Source organism: Vicugna pacos, chromosome 20 (assembly GCF_048564905.1).
Source record: "Vicugna pacos chromosome 20, VicPac4, whole genome shotgun sequence".
Classification (NCBI taxonomy): Eukaryota; Metazoa; Chordata; class Mammalia; order Artiodactyla; family Camelidae; genus Vicugna; species Vicugna pacos.
This window is the reverse complement of record NC_133006.1, coordinates 3,899,071-3,919,901: the sequence shown is the minus strand read 5'-3', so window position 1 is coordinate 3,919,901 and position 20,831 is coordinate 3,899,071. Positions and strand designations below refer to the sequence as shown.

General features: G+C 41.6%; 1 protein-coding gene across 6 annotated transcripts in view; it reads left to right on the top strand.

Annotated features, from left to right (window-relative positions):
* LOC102532259 (ankyrin repeat domain-containing protein 26-like) overlaps positions 1-20,831 on the top strand; it is an 89,073-nt gene that overhangs the window by 10,544 nt on the left and 57,698 nt on the right. For 2 of the 6 annotated variants that reach the window (XM_072944736.1, XM_072944738.1), the window contains 6 exons: positions 3,540-3,687; positions 7,263-7,348; positions 13,977-14,009; positions 14,111-14,280; positions 18,852-18,966; positions 19,125-19,298. In XM_072944736.1, coding sequence (XP_072800837.1) covers positions 7,340-7,348; positions 13,977-14,009; positions 14,111-14,280; positions 18,852-18,966; positions 19,125-19,298 — 501 coding nt within the window. In that variant the 5' untranslated portion in view covers positions 3,540-3,687; positions 7,263-7,339. Of the gene's footprint in view, positions 1-1,960; positions 2,037-3,539; positions 3,688-7,262; positions 7,349-13,976; positions 14,010-14,110; positions 14,281-18,851; positions 18,967-19,124; positions 19,299-20,831 lie in introns of those variants that run through there. The other 4 variants (XM_072944737.1, XM_072944739.1, XM_072944741.1 and 1 more) reach the window with 4 other exon arrangements.

Here is a 20,831-nt window from a genome sequence, read left to right as displayed (position 1 = left end):
AAGGTTGCCTTTCCCCATGCTCAGCAGTGCGGCCTTAACATGAGTGTAGCAAGGGTCTACATGCTTGGGCTGTTTTTCTGGGCCCTCTTCTGTTTGATTGATCTTCGTCTCTACATCAGTACCACACTGTCCTAAATATTGTTGCTTTATTATAAGTCTTGATATCTTTAAGAGAGTATTGACTGTTCCTGACCTTTGATACTTCCAAATACACTTTAGAATCAACTTGTCAAATTCCACCCAAAAACGTTTTTAACCTTCTGATTCTAATAGGGGTTGCATTGAATCTGTCATTCAGTGTCAGTTTAAATTGACATCTTTACATCGTGAGTCTTCTATTTAGTGACCATTTGGCATAACCCTTTATTCAGTTATCTTTCTATAAAGTTTTAAAATTTTCTCTGTAGAGATTTTTCATCTCTAGATTGTTAGGTTTACTGTCACAACGGTATATTTTTTATTTAGCACAACAGTGCTATTAACGTTAAAAAGTTTTTTATTTCTAACGTGTGCAGTATTTACTATAAAATTTTTTATGGAAGTCTTTTATTTCTTGTATGCTAACAGTTTTTCTCAAGAATAAATTTTATTACCTTTTCTCCCTTATATTTTCGTTATAAATTTTATTGATGTTAAACCACCCTTGAACTCTGGATAACTGTAACTTGATCCTAGTATATTATCCTTTTTATACATTTTGTGTTTTGTTTTTATTTAGGATGTTTGTCTGTATCGGTGTTCACGATTAAGATTGATCTGTGATTTTCCTTTTCTTTGTTATCTTCTGTTGGGTTTAGGTATCAAAGTTTTGTTAGCCTTATACAGTGAGCTAAAGAAGTTCCCCTTTTTTCTGTTCTTTATGAGATTTAATGTCGGAAATGCTTCTTCCTTAGATGACTGCTAGGACTTAGAGTGAAGCTGTTTGGGCCTAGAGTGTTCCATATGGGAAGATTTTTGACTATTTTTTCAATTTCTTTAGTGGTTAAAAATCAACACAGCTTTTCCATTTCTTACATCAGCTTAGTAAATTATATTTTTCCAGGAATTTACCCATTCAGATTCTCAACATTAATTCATAATAGTTTCTTCTTAACTTCTGAAGATCAGCAGTAACATTTTCTTTTTCATTTGTGATACTACCTTCTCTGTTTTGAGATGTATAAAGTGGTATAAACTACAGTTATTTCTATCAGCTAATTATTATTCATCTACAAATACTATCATGAAATTGATATATCATAAATTTTGCAGTCATAACTTATTTTTATTTGGCAATATAATACGTTGATCTGCAGCCAATCTTTGCATTTTAGCAATAGAATATGCAATTGAAAAGGTGTAACAGTGTCACAGAAACCAAGCACGAAGAGAGTTTCAAGAAGAAAAGAAGAGCCAGTGGTACTGAGGAAAGTTCAAGGAGAGGGCAGATTGGAGGTCTTAGATTGGACAGAAATAGGCCTTATGAAGAGTGGTCAACCTCTTAGAGTTACGACCTTAAGTTCCTTTCTTAAGACACTTCTGATTTCAAAATCCACCAGGCACCAGAAGTAAAATTTCAGCATTCTTAGCCAGAGAAATCACAGCTATATTCCTTTTTTTCATTTCTTTAAAGTTATGTCTAAGATCAAGGGTAAAATGCACTGAGGGGAATTTGAGGAGTGTTTTTTCCTTTTCATCCTGTAGGTGTCGTCACCTACGTCCTGAATGTTTACTGCTTTCATTTTCTAAGAATTCTGAATTACGTTTTATATCAAAATTGGGTTTTTCACATGGTACTTTTAAAATTTTGCTTATTTGCAATATGCGTTTAATTAAAATTGAGACCCTGTGTTGAGGTCTCCTGAAAGGCAGTGCAGAAGCTCATGAAAATTTTGAAGGAGGTGATCATGCTTCACATCTGTGGAAATTCTATTTAAGTTTAATGTTATCTTTGCCTTTCTTTCCGGGAACTTGTGTCCCTGAAGCCTGGTAAAGCTGCAGAGCTGGTTGCTACTCACTTTTCTAAACAGATTGAAACAGTCCTTAAAAAACTTCAGGTAAATTTTGCAGAATATATTGGGAAGAAATATGTAGTGGAGAGACAGTTACTGAAAATGTACTTAAGAACTTTTGATTGTAATCATTTCTTCAATTGTTAGTTGCTTTTAATAGCAATTTCTGCACATTGTGTGTGTGGTGCGGGGAGGGGGAATTTGGGAGCAGTAGTGGGTCTCTTGAGGCTGGAAATGAGGATGCTTATCTTTATGCTTAAGAAATACTAACATGACAGAAACATTTCTGGAGCTGTGACCTGCACTCAACCTAGACATTGTAACCACAGAGGCCCCCCCGCCCCACCCCCCCATATCTTCTGCTGTAATGGCTGCAACGGTATTTTCTTTGGGTTTCATGTAATTTATTCAGACTTCTGTCATCCTCGCATTGTTCTAATGATGACTAGAATTTTTCTTGGAAAAAATCTTAATTGGAATATAGCTGTATTAATGTTGAATACTGAGATGCTCAGTTGGAAGTACTGTGTGTATCATGGAGCTAGTATTCCATTCACCACTACCACGGCACTGCTGGGAGAGTGCTTTGTTCGCTACCATTATGGCCACGAGTGGTAGAGATAGGGAATAGGACAGTGACAGGGACACGTAGCACAACCCAGGGTCCCCACGTGGCAGTAATGGTAGTAGGAGACACGTGCACAAGATGAAATCCACAGCAGTGAGTGGGTGGCAGCTGGCGTAAGAGACAGAGATACGGAGTTCATTCATTGACATGCTTCATTTTCCCACTACTGTGCCCCACCACCACAGTATGATGGGCTGTCGGGGGCACAGATGAGTGTACAATGTTTTCTTTAATTTTTTCATATGGAGCAGAGAAGCACTTGTATAAGCACAGTACAGCGTTAAAAGCTCTACACGGGACATAGTAAAAAAGTGGTGCAGGAACAAGAGCAGAGATTGATAGACTGTGAGAGAGTCAGACAAGAGTTCCTAGATAATGCACGAACTGGGCTTAAATAATTGGTATCAGTTGTCTAGGCAGAGAATTGGGCAGGAGTTCTAGATAAAGGGTCCTGGGTGTGCAGAGACTTAAAGGCACAAAGCGACATGCATTTTCAGAGGATGACGTGGGGGCGATAGCAGAAGATGAAGCTATAAATATGTCGGGGGGAGGAGTTACAAGTATAGAGACTTGAAAATAGGGTTTGGGGGTTTACAGTGAACAATTTAATATGTAAAGCTAAGAAATAACACACTGAATCTTCTGTGTGCTGGAGAATTACTTAGTGTTTTACGCAAGGGAACTATACCATTAGATTCAATTTAGAGAAAATTAGCCCTGTAGTGTGAGGAAGACTTAGAGGCGCCGCCACTGAATATTGTTACTGAAGATTGTTTTTCCACTTAAAGTGAGAAATACCGTACTTTAGAAGGTCTCTGATGTAATTTGCAGTTTTACGTGGCCAAAAAGCAATCTTGGTAACATACTTTTTACCTGTAGCCTTAATTATAGATGTGATTACATAATGCTTTTTGTTTCAGAGACGATGTCCTTGTAAATCAGGAATTGCTGCAAACATCTCCGTGTGTCGCAGAGCCGTTCACTGAGCTGTTGTGTCCGTTCGGCCCCAGCCGGGTTTTAGAGAAGCTGCCAGGCCTGGAGTGCTGCCGCCTGGAAGAAAGCATTCAGGTGAGACCAGTGGTGTAGAGGGGGCAAGAGTCAACTTCCCTTTATCATTCACCATTGTATAAATGAGCAAAGGAAGGCTCATATTAAATTATCTGCTGAGGTTTATACCTGGTAAATGCTAGCACCTGAGATTAAACCCAGTCTGACTCCATGGTGCATGGGCTCCATTGCTGTGATAAGTTTTTCTGTGTTTATTTCAGTAAAATCAGAAACAGCACATGTCCATCATTGTTACTAGTCAAGGTTCACAGCCATTCTAGCCAACATGATAAATGTAGAAAAAGGAATACCATAAAAATACTAAGAGAACAAAACACGCTCTAACTTGCAGGCACTGATGTCACATGGTCCTGCTGTGCCGGGACCTACAGGCTGAGTGGCAGCCAGGAGCCTTAGCACAGGCGTTGCCTGGATCCTCTTTTCCTTGTGTTCTCCTGTTTCCAAATGAAAATGAATGTGTGTGCACACACGCGCGCATACCGCATATACACGTGAATTCTAGCCTACGAGAAGAGGCAGCACATTCCCTGTTTGAAATTTGTTTTTAAGCCTCCATCAGGTCTGGTCTCCTCTGTTGTCAGTACTCCTGAAACGGTAACCTGCGTTTTCCACATCCACCTCCTGAACTGCCCACACACTTAGAAAATTTTAATTATGAAATATTTCAAATGTATAGAAATGTACAGCACATCAGATACATGTATACCCACCAACCCAATTTTATAGACGTGAACACTCTGCTGTTCTGGCTTCTATCTTTGTTGTTTTGTTGTTTGTCTTAGAAATAAAGCACCCATTATCTGTTACGTCCCCCTGAGCTTATCACCCACGTGAAGATGGGCAGTTTCTCCTTCCCATCCATGTTTTTTATTTTTCCTCTACGTGCATTTACCTAAGGAACACAAGATACAGTTTTATGTATTTTAAAAATTTGTATTAATGATGCACTGTATGTATCCAAATGCAAATTGTTTTTTATTAATTTTTATCTGTTTTTATATGTATAGATCTAGTTGATTCATTTTAATCTTTATACAGTAGTCTATTGACTGACCACAACGTTGTACACTGACTATACTTCAATTAAAAAAAAGTAAATAAATAAATAAAAGCAGTCTACTGACTGACCCGCCGCAGTTCATGTATTTCCCTATTTGTGGACGTTCAAATTGTCTGCAGTCCTTGGCCGTTACAAACTGCTCCATGGGACACCTTTGTGCTTATCTCCTAGGTACTCAGATGAGGTTTCTCTAAGTAATGTGCCTTAATATCCCCGGAAGTGGGATTCTTTAGACAACAGAGTAGCTTAATTCCACTGGTTTTTGCCAAGTTGATTTCTTAGTTGTTTCCATTCTCCTCATCGTGTTTTTAGTTTGCTGTTTTTTGCTGTTTTTCCACATCCTTGCATGTTCCTAATATTCAGACATCTTAAGTCTTTCTTTATTTGATGGAGCATGACATGTAGCCTTGTTGTTTTAGACTCTTTATTTCTGCCAGTTCTGATGGTTCTTGTTGATCACTCGTGACACTGCATCTCTTTCCATGTGTTCAATGACACTTTGGGTTTTCTTGTCCCTGAACTATCTGTTCACATCATTGGCCCATTTTCCTAGTGAGGATTTGCCCTTTGTGTTGATTTCTCGAAGTTCTTGTTATTTCTGGGTTTCTAATGCTAAGTGCTCTTTTATGTTGGAGGTGACTCCTTCCATGCTGTTAAAGCGGATTTTTAAAATGCATTTTCAGTGATTTCCATTTTAATTATCAGTATTCTCCTTTAAAGTTAAGTTTTTGTGTGTGTGACTTTTATTTCCATTCCTATTTTAATGGCATAAATGATATCCTCTTACATGAGTTTTATAGTTTGGCTTTTTACATTTTATCTGGAGTTTATTTTTGTAAACAGACCAAGAGAGGGATTTATATATTTTTTCCATGTGGATGACTGATGGTCCACGTGTCATTTTATTGTCCTTTCCTTCCCTTATTTTTAATGCCATATACCAAACTCCCAAATATACATAGCTGTTTCTGTGGATTCTGTTCTCTCTTTTTTGGTCATTTTTCTTTCCTTATACTAATACCACAGATTTTAATGAAAACATTGCTTTAGAATAAGATTTATTAGTTGAAAGAAAATTCTTCCCTCGTCATTCTTTTTCTTTAAAACCCTTTGGCTGTTCTTCGACTCTTAATATTTCATATCAGTTTAGGAATCACATTGTCACATACCTTTATAAATAATACATTTTCTAGGATTTTGATGAAGAAATGCATTGAATTTATAAATTCATTCCAGGAGAATTGACATTTTATGGTATTGTTTTGATATCCAGGACCATGGTTGCCTTTTAAAAATGCCCTTTGTGCTCTTTGGTGAGGTTTTATCACTTTATATAATATCCTACTTGTCACTTGCATATTTTCTTAAATTTGTTCCCAGATACTTACACTTGTTAACATTCTAAAGGAAATTTTTTGAAATGACATTTTTTTACTGATTATTGTTGGTGCATGTTACTAAGTTTAGCATGTTGTTTTGTATCTAGCAACGAGGCTGAAGTATTTTTTCATTCAAATAGTGTCTAGATTTTTATTATGACCACAATATTTTGTGAGAACCATGGTAGTATTTTTCCTTTCCAATCTGACGCTTTTTTCAGCCTCCTGTCAGAGGTCTAGGAGCTCTGAGGTTTTACTGAAAAGAGGCAATGACAGTGTGCATTGTCGTTCCTGATTTAAAAGTGAATGTGTCTACCATTTTATATTAAATATGGTTTTTATTGTAGGATTTTGATAGCTTTTTTTTTTTATTAAATTACAAAAGTTCCATTCACAGCTTGGGTTAGAGTGTTTTATATTGTTTTTATTTTTGTCAAGATCGGGTGCTGTGCTGCATTTTATCAAGTGACTCTTTTCTCTATTTATTGAGATGATCACATATTTTCCTTGTGTGATCTGTTAACCTGTTAATGTGTTATTTGTGCTTCTCTTTTTCCTTAGTAAGAAAGTATTATTCTACTTTATTAGTCTTTCCAAAGACTAATTGGGGATTTTTAAAAACCTCTGTTGTTTCTGTGTTGATTCTGTGACATTCTTTTCTGTACGTATTTTCTTTGTTTTATCGTAGCTTAATTGCTATTTCTCATTTACTCCCTAGAAACTTAGCTTATGAATTTTTATTGAGATCCCACAAGCTAATGTGTAGTGGTTTCATTGTCATTTTGTTCTAAATATTTTGTGTGTAGTTACTCTTGTCAATTTCTGGTGTATATTATTATTGTTTATATATTCATGTTACCTTTTGTGTCATGGATACACATAATTCAGGTTCACAAACAACTTTTAAAATAAAAAAGTAGAAAAAAATGAATGACCTTGGTTCAGTTAGAGTCCCAAATGGGCCACTCCAAGACTAGAAAGTCAAATATTTGCATGTGATGCTGTAAAGTAGCATACTTCTGGGGTTTGAACTCATGTTTTATTATCCAGGGTTTTTTTTTTTTTTTCCATTCTTAATAGAATCTTCTGACTCGGTGAACAAGATTTATGAAGTTTTGTCATTTCCTTTTTCCTAGATTACTCAGAAGTATCAGCTTTATGAAGTCACTGCCTATTTGAGAAGAAAGAAGATACTCATGGTGCCTTTTTAATAATGTTAGAGGTAAGATTTTACTCTGTGTGCTTTGTCATGTTTCTATCTAGCCGTCTATCCATTCATCAGTCCCATGCTTTTTTATTTGATGTATAAAACTAAGTTTTCATCATTCCATCTTAGTTTCTTATGTCTCAAAGTAAGTTGCAGACAGGGTACATTTTATCTGTAAGTATTGCTAACATATGTGTCATTAACTAGAGTTGCTTTCTCTGTGGCATTTTTTTGAGGTAAAATAACCGTACACAATGCATAAGCTTTAGTTGTGGCATTTATTGAGTTTTAACAAATGCATGCATCTGTGTAACCCTAGTCCCCAACAAAATAGGGAACATCACCTTCAACCCAGGAAGTCCCTTCACAGCCAGTCCCCACTTCCATCCCCCAGAGAGAACCACACTTCCGATTTTTTTTCCATTGTGGATGAGTTTTGCCTGTTTTATTGATTCATATTAGTGGAATCATTCAGTAGGTACTCTAGTAGAATTCTCCTTTCACTCAGCGTAGTGGTTTTGAGGCTTGTCTCTGTCACTGCACGTGTCAGTCCTTGTGCCTGTTACTGCTGCGCACTGTTTAACTGTAGGAAGACACCACCGCTTCGCCGTTCTCCTGGTGACTGATGCCTGGGCTAGTTCCAGCTTCTGACTATTACGAGTACAGTTGCTGTGACCACGCTTGTACGGAAATGGTCTCCTTCCCCTGCAGTCACTGCCAAGGAGTGGGGCTGGGATATTGCAGGGTAGGCATCAGTTCAGTTTTGTAAGCAAGTAGCAGGCATTTTCCCAAAGTGATTGTGGCATTTCACGTTCCACCAGTGATGTATGAGAGTTGTGGTTGTTCCGCATTCTCGCCAACAGTTTGTCCTATCAGTTTTTCAAAAATTTTTTTCTATTCAGTTGTTATAAGATAAAATTTATTACCATTTCAGTGGCATTAAGTACATTAACATTGTTCTGCAGCCATCACCACCTTCCATCTCCAGATCTTTTTGAACTTCCCAAACTCATTAGGTAATTAGTCCCATTCTTCCCTGCCCCTGGCAACCACCATTCTACTTTAGACTCTATGCATTTGATTACTCTAGATACTTCATATAAGAGGAATCGAACAGTGTTTGTATTTGTCTTTTTTTTTTTTTGGTGGTGATAGGTAATTAGGATTGTTTATTTATTTTTAGAGAAGTTCCTGGGGATTGAACCCAGGACCTTGTGTACGCTAGGCGTGCGCTCTACCACTGGGCTATACCTTCCCCAGTATTTGTCCTCTTTGTTTCTAGCTTATTGCACTTAAACCGTAAGATCTTCAAGATTTATCCGTGTTGTGGCACATAACAGAACTTCATTCATTTCTTAAAGCTAAGTAACACTCCATCTTATATATACACCACATTTAGTTTTTCCATTCATTCATCCATGGACACTTGGGTTGCTCCCACTTTTTGACTCGTGTGAATAACGCTGCTACGAACATGAGTGTGCAAATACTTTTTGAGTCCTTACTTTCAATTCTTCGGGATATATACTGAGAAATGATATTGCTGGATTAAATGGTAATTCTATCATTAATTGTCTCAGGGACCACCATACCATTTTCCATAATGGCTGCATCACTTTATATTCTCACCGGCAGTGCACCAGGGTTTCAGCTTCTCCACATCCTCACCAACACATGTTGTTTCCTGTTTTCTTGATGGTAGCCATCATCATGGGTGTGAAGTGTTAGGTATCAGTTTTTAAACATTGTCACCTAGCTAAGAATAGATTAGGGATGTCCTATTTTTAATTTAAAAAAATGGTTCCTATTGGCTTCTTGTTTTTTTCTAGCCGTATGATTGTGAAACAGGCCATGAACACTATTCCACAGAGCATTTGTGTAGGCTCTTACCATCTTTTAGTCTCTGCATTACCCCGACATCTCTTTTTTCCCTTGTAATTTATGTGTAGATGACATCATGAACCTAACTTTAAAGGGTAAGTAAAAGTACTCGTGGCCTGGATAGGGAGTGGGGAAGCGGGAGGTCCTCCCAGGGAGTGAGATGGCCATTTGCAAAGGCACAGGGACGTGAAGAAATACGAGCTTGTAGGAGAGGAACCGGCAGCCCTACGGGGGCACAACTGTCCATGTATAGGCAGGTCAGGCTAGAGACAGAAGTTAGGTCCGGATTTGGAAAGATTTTGTAAGACATGCTATAAAGAATTGGGACTGGTAATGATTTCACACAGGATCAGCTGAAGGTTTTTAAACAAGGAGCTGATGTGATAGTATGTTTCATAAAGTCTGCTCTGTGGACCCTAGGAGGATCTATGAGAGGAGGGTGGAGAAGGGGGAAGAGGGAGGGAACACCGGAAGCAGAGAGCACTTGGGGGGTACTGCAGTAGTACAGGTGTGACTCAGGATGTGAGCTGGGCGTGGCAGTGGTCTTGGAGTGAGAGGAGGTGGATTTGAGAACTTACTGATCATTTGAATGTGGTATAGGGTGAAGGAGAGGGGATTAATGATGACTCTGAAGTTCAGCTTAACATGAGCCTGTGAGGAACCTCAGGGAAAGGAGAAGATTTGGGTAGAAGGGGTAGATGAAGATGAGCTTCAGCTTGTATTAAGAAGCCTTTGGAACATCAGTTGAGGGGGTGTAAGAATCCAGAATTCAGCAGAACAGGGGATCCTGCAGCTGCATGTTGAGGAGAGGCCACACCCGAGGCTGTGCACTATGCTGTCGCGATAGATCTGTCATGCCTTTTATTCCCACCCATCCCTCTTTCTCATAACCCAGTATGAATTTTACTCCCTTACTGTAAGTTTGGATTAATCGTAATCTTCATTGCTTTGCCTAAAGAACGTCATGATTGAGTGTGGTGGCACAACGGAGGCGAAAGTGGGGCACAATTGGTGATATTTGGTATTTTGAATCTGTTCCAGTGCAACTAGTGATGCTTTCTGTATACAGAGCAAGTCTCATGTAAATGACAGAGATCACTCTTAATAACTTTGTTGTTTCTTGGGTTTTATCTTTAAAATATGTTAATTCAGATATTGATGGATGAGAGATATAAAGTGTTCCTTTCACCTCCTAGAGACTGCAAAGCGAGCTTCCAGAGAGAGCACATCAAGATGAACGTCGGTTCTTGAGTATAATTGATGATTTGTTTTTCCGTGGACCCATTTTAAAAAATGTTGAATGATAACTGTATCTGTTAAACAGTAATTACATTGACCTGCATAATTACTGTTTATCCACTTTAATAGTGATCCCAATTTTGTCTTTGTTTTCAAGGGCTTCTAGTAGGAAGTGAAAGGAACCGTTGTGATTTTGTGCTGCTAATTGTCAGGAGAGGTCGTTGTACAGGAACTTAGGTGCTCTTCACTGATCCTGATGAATTTTTTGGCTATGTTTTTGTACTTGTGTTTTGGTTATTAAAAATGAGGTACATACTGACACCCTAAAAATTAGTATAATGTGCTGAACAACAGCAAAGTGGGCTTCTAATTAGTCAGTAGTAGCCAGATTTTCTGTGTTGAATTTATGTAATTTTAGCACAATGCAGCAAAGTTTGACAGTTTAGAATTATAAGTCTTTGTCACAGACATATAGTTTCCATGACATTCCTTGATAGTAAAAAAATTACTGATTCTATAAAATTGTGGTACAATATACATAACATAAAATTCAGTATTGTAGCCATTTTTAAGTATTCAGTTCAGTGGCAATAAGTACATTCACATTGTTGTGCAATCCACAGCCATCCATCTCCAGAACCATATCAGCTTCCCAAACTGAAACTCTGTGCCCGTTAGACAGTTACTCCCCATCCCTCCTCCTGACGTAGCCCCGTTAAGCATTGTCCTTTCTGAATTTGATTATTCTGTGTATCTTGTATAAGTGGAATCAAGCCACACTTGTCCCTTTTTGTCTAGCTTATTACATTTAGTATTACGTCTTCAAGATTGGTCCATGTTGCGGCACACGTCAGAGTTTCATCCTTTTTGTTTTTTTAAATGGAAAGATAGCCAGTTTACAATATTGTGTCAATTTCTGGTATATAGCATAATGTTTCAGTCATACATATACATAGATAAATTATTTTTCATGTTCTTTTTCATTATACATTACTACAAGATACCGAATATAGCTCCCTGTGCTCTACAGAAGAATCTTGATATTTATTCTATTTATTGAGTAGTTAGTATCTGCAAGTCTCGGACTCCCAGTTTATCCCTTCCCACCCCTTTTCCCCCTTGGCAACCATAAATGTGTTTTCTGTCTGTGTGTCTTTTTCTGTTTCATAAATAAGTTCATTTTTGTAAATGAATTTCATTCATTTTTAAGGTTAAATAATAATCCATTTTATGTATATACCACATTTTGTTTATCCATCCATGGGTTGCTTCTACCTTTTGACTATTGTGAATAATACTGTTAGGAACATGAGTGTGCAAGTATCTTTAGAGTCCCTGCTTTGAATTCTTCTGGGTATACACCGAGAAGCGGGATTGCTGGATTAAGTGGTAATTCTATTTTTAATTTTTTAAGGAACTGCTGTATCGTTTTCCATAGTGGTGTATCATTTTACATTCTCGCCGGCAGTGCACAAAGGGTTGCAAGGCTCTACGTCTTCACTGACGCGTGTCATAGTCTGTTTTCTTGATAGTGCCCAGCCTAGTGGGTGTGCGGTTGCATCTCAGTGTAGTTTTGATAAGCATTTCCCTAATAATTAGTGATGCTGAGCATCTTCTCTTGGCCTTACTGGCCATTTGTATGTCTTCTTTGGAGAAAGGTCCATTAAAATCCTTTGCCCGCTTTTGAATTGGATTGTTTTCCTATGACTTGATGTTTTCAAATAGCCCTCCTGAGGTTCAGAGAATAACTTGGGAGGTGATTTTTAGATTGTTTTACCCTTTTAACACACTGACGCATTTCTTGGACTCCTTAGCCCACACATTCCTTTAAATACCTTTATCCTAATTCTGTGTAGATTATCTGTTTTTGGAACTTCCATAAATGCTTGATTGGCTTTTTCATATTTAGTTCAGCTAAACCTTAACTACTATTTTTGTAGTGTCAGAATGTGTTCAGCCAATTTGACTGTTAGGTTTGTTGCATTTATTGCATTTTTGTTTTTCAATTTATTGTTATGAACGTAATTTCTGCAGACATTACATGAAAGATTGAGGGAAAAGTAGAGAAAATGCTTCCCCAAGGTCACTGTAGTGATTTGTGGGTGATGTGTCTGGAGAAGTCAGTTTGTTGAATTCCAGTGAAGATAAATTTCTCAGTAGTAGTCTCATAATTACCATTTACTGTCAGATCCAATTCTGACTGTACACTTAAGAGTTGTGTAGTATTTGCTTATTACAGGACACTGTCCTAGTTCCTAAAGGTTACGCACAGATGGCTAAAACACAGTCATCACCCAAAGAACTGTAGTCTCTTGAAGGAGACAGATAATGTAAATTGAAACTTCCAATGCAGGTAGAATTGTGTTTTACAAAAGAGGTACAGTGAGAGTGGCAAAGGATTGTTGGAAATTAGGGAATTATTCGTAACTGATGGATCAGAGGTACTTTCATGGGAGATGTGACATTGAAACTAACTAAGACTGGAATGATGAATAGGAATTTGAGAGGCAGAACCAAGGGAAGTGTCCTGTAGGCTGAGGGGAACATGATCGTGAAAGCACCTGGCTGGTCCCCTCGGGGAGCAGGAGATGACCCAGTGATACAGGAGTGGGAGGTGAGAAGGTGTAGCGGAATGTTTCCTGTGTTTATTTAGGGTCAGAGGTTGGCTGACATTCTGCTTTTAAAAAAACAGGCGCCTTTGATGGCTTCTGTGAGTGAGACTGATGTGTTTGGCTTTGTGTTGAAGAGAGCTCTACTGTTGGTATAAAAGGGAATGAGGAAGGCAAGATTTGGACAGTGTAACGAAGGGGCGGCTGCAGGAGTGCAGTCGAGGTATGGAAGGGCTTCCGGGGTGAAAGGAGTGGGCGTATGAGAACACAGTGGTAGAAGTAACAACATGAACAGTTCGTCTAAGTGTGCGGGGTGAGGGGTAGACAGAAAGGCGTCACAGATGGCAGAGATTTATAAACGGGCTGACTTAGTGTTAAACTGTTAATATGTTACGTGTGCTTCTCTTTTTTCTTAGTAGGAAAGTATTATTCTACTTTATTTTTTCAGAGACGAATTGAGGATTTTTTAAAACTTGTCTCTCTGTTTCTTTCTATGACATTCTTTTCTGTACTACTTTTCTTTGTTTCCTCGTAGCTTAGTTGGCATTTCTTGTTTACTCACTAGATACTCTCAGTTTATGAATTTTTACTGAGGTTCCACAAGCTAGTGTGTAGTGGTGTCATCGTCATTTTGTTCTAAATATTTTGTGTATAGTCACGCTTGTCAGTTTCTGGAGTATACTATTACTGTTTATATGTTCATGTTACCTTTTGTGTCGTGGATACACATAATTCAGGTGCAGAACAACTTAGAAAAAAGTGGAAAAAAATGGTGGCCCTGGTTCAGTTAGTGTCCCAAATGGGCCATTCCAAGACTGGAAAGTCAGATGTTTGCACATGATACTGTAAAGTAGTGTACAACTAGGGTTTGAATTCATTATTTATTATCAAGTTTTTTTCCCCCATCTTTCTAGGATCTTGAGACTCCAGGAACTGGATTTGTGAAGGTTTATCTTGTATTTCCTAGATTACCCAAGTATCATTTTCTTGAAGTCACTGCCTTTCTATTAGAAAAGAAAGGAGATGTTCATGGTGCCTTCTTAACCAGGAGGCCACCCATGCCCAGCTCCTGCTGTGCCTAGAAGACCTGTCTGGAAGGACGCCAGGAGGGGACTGCAGAACAGTGAGCGACCTTGGGTCACTGCTGGGCCCAGGCAACAAGAAGCAACGAGTCCCTGTGGGCAGGAGGCCGGCATGTGCACAGACAGCAGAGCAGAGGTGCTGGCACCAGGAAGCCGGGTGGGCACTGGGGTGCAGACTTCAGTCTCCCTTCTCCACCTGCTGGCCTAGCTCTGTGTGGGGCGATGGCCGGCCAGGGGCTTTAGGAAGGATGGGAAAAGTGAAGTTAGAGGCAGAAGGAACTTCCCAGGGTTCATGTGGGGGTGAGTCCAGGGTGGGCGGTGCTGGTTTCCTGAGGCCAGGACAGCTCTGCTGCATCCCCACTCACCCAGGCCAGGAGCGCCCCCCTCCTGGTGTGAGCGGGTGGCACATGGCCAGCACCCTCTCCTTGAGCAGTGCAGGTCACCGCAGGGTCATGAGATTGGGGTGAGTCTGTGAGTTCAGGGGTGGGTACTCCTGCCTCCTCACTATGACCCTGTCTGAGCCTCAATTTCTTCACCTTGAAATGGGGGGAGGGTCACAGTGCTGGCCTGGCCAAGGCAGGAGGCAGTGGTGGGTCCAGGCTTTAGCTCCAGGAGAGTCTGGAGGGGTTAAGGGAGGAAGGGAGCTTCCTGGCAGGAGTGCAGGTGGGAGACTGAAGGGGCACCCGAGGGGCCATGTGACAGGCAGCAGGGTGGGTGGGGCAGAGAGGAGGCAGTTGGATGTCAAAGTCACAGCCAGAGACTGATGTCTGACCCCACCCTCATCCTCCAAAGAATAGGTCACTCTTGATGTGAGGAGGCAGAGGTGGGAGGGGTCTCTGCACTGACATGGGCTCCTGTTCAGAGAGTGGGGCTTCAGGGAGGCTGTGAGATGCTTGGAATGACCTTTCTCCTCTGCCCCGCTGTCCTGCATCCCCTCTGGCTGGGTTTGTAGATCCTTCCCTGAAAGATGGGATTGGGGAGGGGTGAGTTCAGAGAGGCCACAGAGGCCCAGGATGGTAGTGACCCCCATGGCCACCATGGGGCTTGCAGGCAGGCCCAGAGCTCATGGGGCCATGCCAGTCTGTCCAGATGGGCACAGGTGAGGCTGCTGTTGCCTGTGGCCCTGGCTGGGGCTTCCCACTGTTTCCACCCAGGCCTAGGTGGGAGAGGGCATACCGGGCCCCTGACTTCCTGTCACCCTTTGAAATGTGAGGGCTTAGCTTCTCTGTTTCATTCAACAGGAAGTGGTCAGAGTAGTTGAAATCCCTTTCTCTTTCAGTCTGTACATTTAGCTCCAACCTAGTCTTTGTCCCTGAAAGATCAGCACATAACCATAGCTTTCAATGGAGCACTTTTTTTTCTACATTTTTTTTATTGAGTTATAGTCAGTTTACAATATTGTGTCAATTTCCAGTGCAGAGCACAATTTTTCACTTACACATGAACATACATATATTCATTGTCACATTTTTTTATTCTGAGGTACCCTAAGATCTTGTATATATTTCCCTGTGCTATACTTTACAATCTTGTTTATCTATTCTGCATATACCTGTCAGTATCTGCAAATTTCAAACTCCCAGTCTGTCCTTTCCCATCCCCCACCCCCTTGGCAACCACAAGTTTGTATTCTATGTCTATGAGTGTGTTACTGTTTCATATTTATTTATTTTTTTAAGATTGCACATATGAGTGATCTCATATTGTATTTTTCTTTGTTTTTCTGGCTTCCCCAGGAGAGAGAGGGCAAGATGAGGAGAGGGCAGGTCGAAGGGCAGGACCAGGTGTGTTCAGGCACAGTTGACGGCATGCACAGGAAAGGGCAGGTCCATGAGTGGGCAGGACCAGGTGACGGCAGTCCCAGGTGAGGGCAGTTCCAGGAGAGAGCAGGCCCAGTTGAGGGCAGGCCCAGGAGAGGGCAGGCAAATTACATGTTGGCTCAGGTGAGGGTACACCCAGGAGAGTGCAGCCCTAGGAGAGGGCAGGCCCAGCAGAGGGGAGGCACAGGTGAGTGCAGGCCCAGCAGAGGGCAGGCCCAGGAGAAGTCCTATTAAACTTGCAAGAGATGACGTTGAGAGGCAGTGGGTATTTGAGTCTGGAATATAGGAGGGAGGTCTAGGTTAGAAATAGCAGTTTGGAGGTTGTCAACTTGTAGAGAATACATAAAGCCCTAAGGTTGATGTGGGCGGCAGCAGACAGTAGTGGAGGCCGGAAGACTGAGCCTCAGGGGTGCTGTGTGCCAGCACTCAGGGGCTGGGACTGAGAAGACCGGCCAGGGCCGTGGGAGGAAACCAGAGCAGCCTGAGACCCGGGAAGCCCCGTGAGGAAAGGGCTTGAAGAAGTCAAGGAGAGCAGCGGTGGGAAGTGTGGCTGCCAGGCCGTGCGAGGAGAGGACAGAGCTGCCCGTGAAGTCAGCACCTGGTGGGTGGTGGGGGATCCTGTCATGAGCAGTCGCAGTCAGTGGACACGCTTGCTTGGATGGAAAATGAGAGGAATCAGAGGAAGCGAATGGGAACAGCTCCTTTGCAGGGGCAGGAGGCGTGTGTGCCGGAGAGCAGAGAGATGGAGCCGCAGCTGGAGGGTGAACGCATCTTTTTTTTTTTAAGGCGAGGGAAATAACAGTGTATGCTAATAGAAAAAATAGATTAAAAGGGTAAATTAGTAACACCACATTTACTTAGGTCAGGGGAGTTGCAGGTGATGGCAGGCGTGGGCCCAGAAATGCTCCTGAGAGAGTCAGCTTCAAAACACTTGCCAGGTGGAGTCCACTCAAGACCAGCTCCCAGGAGTGTCAGCCACTTAGGAACTCTACCGCCCCCTGCAGTTTTGATCCTGGCAGGGCCAGAGACCATAATTAGCCAGCTGAGGGAGGAAGGATGGAGTTTGGCAGGAAGAAGAGGCCTGCCCTGCCTTCCCCCTCTCCTGCAAGTGGTCAGCCAGCAGCGTGGCCTCGCTGAGTAACTGATGTGTTTCCATAGTTACGTGATTAAAAAGCTCTCAAATGTTATACCATGCTCCCAAATAAATCTTTGATTGATTAAAGATTTACTTGGTGGAAATAAAAGCAAAAAATAAAATAAAGTGAAGAGAGCGTGTAAACATAAGGCTGAGCCACAGAGCAGGGTCAGCAGACATGCATAAACACATTTTCATTTCATCTGGAGAGCGTGTATTGGTTTCTCAAGTTTGTGCTTAATGATACATATTGCCACAATCTCTGAAACCATGAAAACAGCTTTTTGCTGTTTGCATCTGCTGAATTCCATGGAGACTGGCTGGGGCCCAGAGGGATGTGAAAAGGAATGAACGGAGGGATAAGGAGATTTAGAGATTTTTGATGGGGAGCTCTCTGGGTGACGAGGCCTTCAGCATCCTGTGGTTCCACCCCACTGTAACCACAGTTGCATACAAACATGGCTTTCTCAGGGGCAAGCCTCACTTCTGGCAATGTCCCAAAACACTCAGCCACCTAGCACCAACATTTGAAGGGAATCCAAAATGGCCCACAAGCAATTGCAGAGATTTGAAATGCCTTTGGCTCCCACGTGCACACTGGGCACACTGGGCCTCCGGGCCTCTGGGCCTCTGTGTGCACTCACAGGAACACTGGCTCTGGAGGGACAGTTGAGGGGCAGTTGAGGGTCAGTGCTGTTGCTAGGCCACGAGTGTTCCGAACCAAACATTCCGAGCCGTTGAGCTTTGCAGCCAAGGTGTGGCAGCGAGACCTCTGTGGCTCTTCTGTAGCGCCAGCGCTGAGATCGGGAGGCGGCAAGAGGCCAGGAGGGAAGTGAGCGGTGTCGGAAGGCGATAAGCCAGATGAAGAAGAGAGTCTTTGAGTTCGTGAGCTCGGTGGGCTTCAGCGCCCGTCAGAGAGCGCGAGGGGTTTGTGAGAAGCCCGTGCCTGGGTATCACGTCCGTAAGAGTGAGCTAAAGGAGTTCCACAGAGCCGCATATTTAGGTGCCAGTTGTACAGTGGAGGAGTTGCTGTCTCGTGAGGAAAATGTCGTAGACAGCAGAGACAGGAAGAACAGGTAACAGCAGCAGGGCGGGGCGGGGCGGGCCTGGGAGCAGCTGCCAACTATGGTTGTAAGACATGAATTTTAAATTGCCTTCCCATGTCAGAGATGTTGAAGTGTGAGACAATGAGCATGTTAGAATCATTGAAGTACAGTGTTCTCTCTCATCCTTGCAGCAACAAAGTAGATACACTATCCTTTTACTTAGTTGAAATGTTATCTTTGTAAAATAGTAACGGTAACAATTATAGTATTGCCTAACAATTATTGAGCTGTTATTTTGTGTAAGGAACTGCCAGACACCTTGCATAGCTTTTCATTTAAGCATCACAGTGGCATCCTGTAAGATAACTACTACTTCATGCCCGTTTTGTTGATGAGGATATTGAGGCACAGTCAGGCTAAGTGAGAGCTAATAAGGGACAGTGTTAAAGTAGAAGTCAGACCCAAGTTGAGCTGAATCTCAACGGCATGCCCTTTCTATTCAAACAGGTAGTTCTTCCATTAATGTGGTGAGTAATAAGAGCTAATAAATATTGTTCTTTCCCCATAGAAAGAACTAAGATAAGACTAAATGTTAGTTTCAAAGGGGTAGGAATAGCATGCTGTTGAATGTTGACAACTACGTGAGTAACTGTATCTTTGAACTAGTAAGCTCTGATTTCCTAAGCAGTCCTCTTAACGTTCGCAGGACTGCCCTACACTTAGCCTGCACCAGAGGCCAGTCATCAGTGGTGGCTCTCCTTATCCAGTGGAAGTGTGATCTGAATGCTCGTGATGAGGAAGGCAAGACAGCTCTCATCAAGGTGTGTAGCAGCCAACCGTGTCCACGTGAGATTGATTTGATTTAATTACTTAGAATAAAAATGAATTTGTTTTAAATGTAATGAACTGTTGGAACTTGAGGACTGTTAACTTGGAATGCCTAGCACTTACAGTCTGTTTCTTGGCATGATACCAACAGGCTGTACAATGCCAGAAAGAACTATGTGTCACTGTCTTGCTGGAACACGGTGCTGACCCAAATCTTGTGGACGACTGTCATAACACTGCTCTCCATTACGCCATTTTGGCTGAAGATACGTCAATTGCAGCAAAGCTGCTCTGCTATAAGGCAGATATCGAGGCGATGAACAAGGTATAGCTCAACTGACTTTATTTACAAGATATTTGAAATACAGGGTCTTTTCTAGCTACGGGTGTTTTATTTATAGTAATATGTGTACTGAATACAATACATCAGGCCCTGTTATCATGGAAACAACTCCAAAGCCAAGGCCAGAGGCTAGAGGTAGTGCCCACAGAAAGGGCAGAGCTCTGTCTCCCAGCCGCACTTCTACCCCAGAAGGAACAACGTCCCATTAGGAAGTGCCTGGAAGTGGGTGATAGGCTCAGAGCGTACAGAAGATGAAGGCTTGCGGGGAGTGAAGTGATGGCAGGGGCTGGCTGCCTGCCTGGGGATGGGTGGGAGGAGAAAGGAACCCAGTACCCAGCAGGGGGAGCTGGGTGACTGCACCTGGGCAGGGGAGACAGCAAGCCACAGGCCCTGAGCACCCCAGGATCCCAGGTTCTAGAATCTGGGCAAGTGAGGTCAGGTCATGTTTGACAGCCAGCCAGCAGGGGCATTCACTTGTGCTGGTGGCCACATGGCCGTCCACGTAGACCTTCACCTTGGGGTCTTCCGTGCTCAGCCTGGTGTAGCTCCCCTGCGGGGCTGTGGCTGTAGGTGGGGAGCAAGTGATGGCGGAGCTGGTCCTCCTGCTTTTTCTCCTGGTTCTCCCTTGAAGATTTTGATTGTGTCTACATCTGAGTACATTTATTCAGGTATTTAGAAATACTTCCCTGAGACTCTGATACAACCCTTGGTTAAGGACTATTGAATGGATTCGTGTAATGCGTGTAAATTCACAGATCTCAAAAATAAGACATCTCTGGAAGAGCAGGGGTTTGATAGATGCTGCTGCTTTCAGTGCTCTGCTTTCCAGCCGTGTTAGCCTGACTTTTATCCGTCTGTTCCTCTGTGATTGAGGAGTTTATTGGCAATATTACTGGCAGTATCTATTGCCTGGAAGAATAGCTCCTTTTCCCTTCTAACCACTGATCATTCAGTGGCACTCAGACAGTCTTAGAAACTTGCTTGTGGTGAGTGATTCAATAAGTAGAGTTCGGACCCTTTAAAGATTTTGCACCTTTTGTTCCCATCCAGGTCATTAGGTCAACAGGGTTTTTCTGATTGCAGTAATAGGAAATCATGAGCCTTCTTTTGGTTAAAGCTGTGTGATGGACTCTTGCAATATATCTGTTAGATTCAGTGAGCCCTAGCATAATCAAGATGACAGGTTTTTTTAAATTAAAGTCTAATTGATTTACAGTGTTGCGATAGTTTCTGGTGCACAGCAAAGTGATTCAGTTATATATATATCTATATTCTTATTCAGTTGTATATACAATCTTAGTTACATATATATTTTTATTCAGTTATATATATTCTTATTCAGTTATATATATATTCTTATTCAGTTACATATATTCTTATTCAGTTATATATGTTCTTACTCAGTTGTATATATTCTTATTCAGTTGTATATATCCTTATTCAGTTATATATATATTATTCAGTTACATATTTTATTCAGTTATATATATTATTCAGTTATATATATTCTTATTC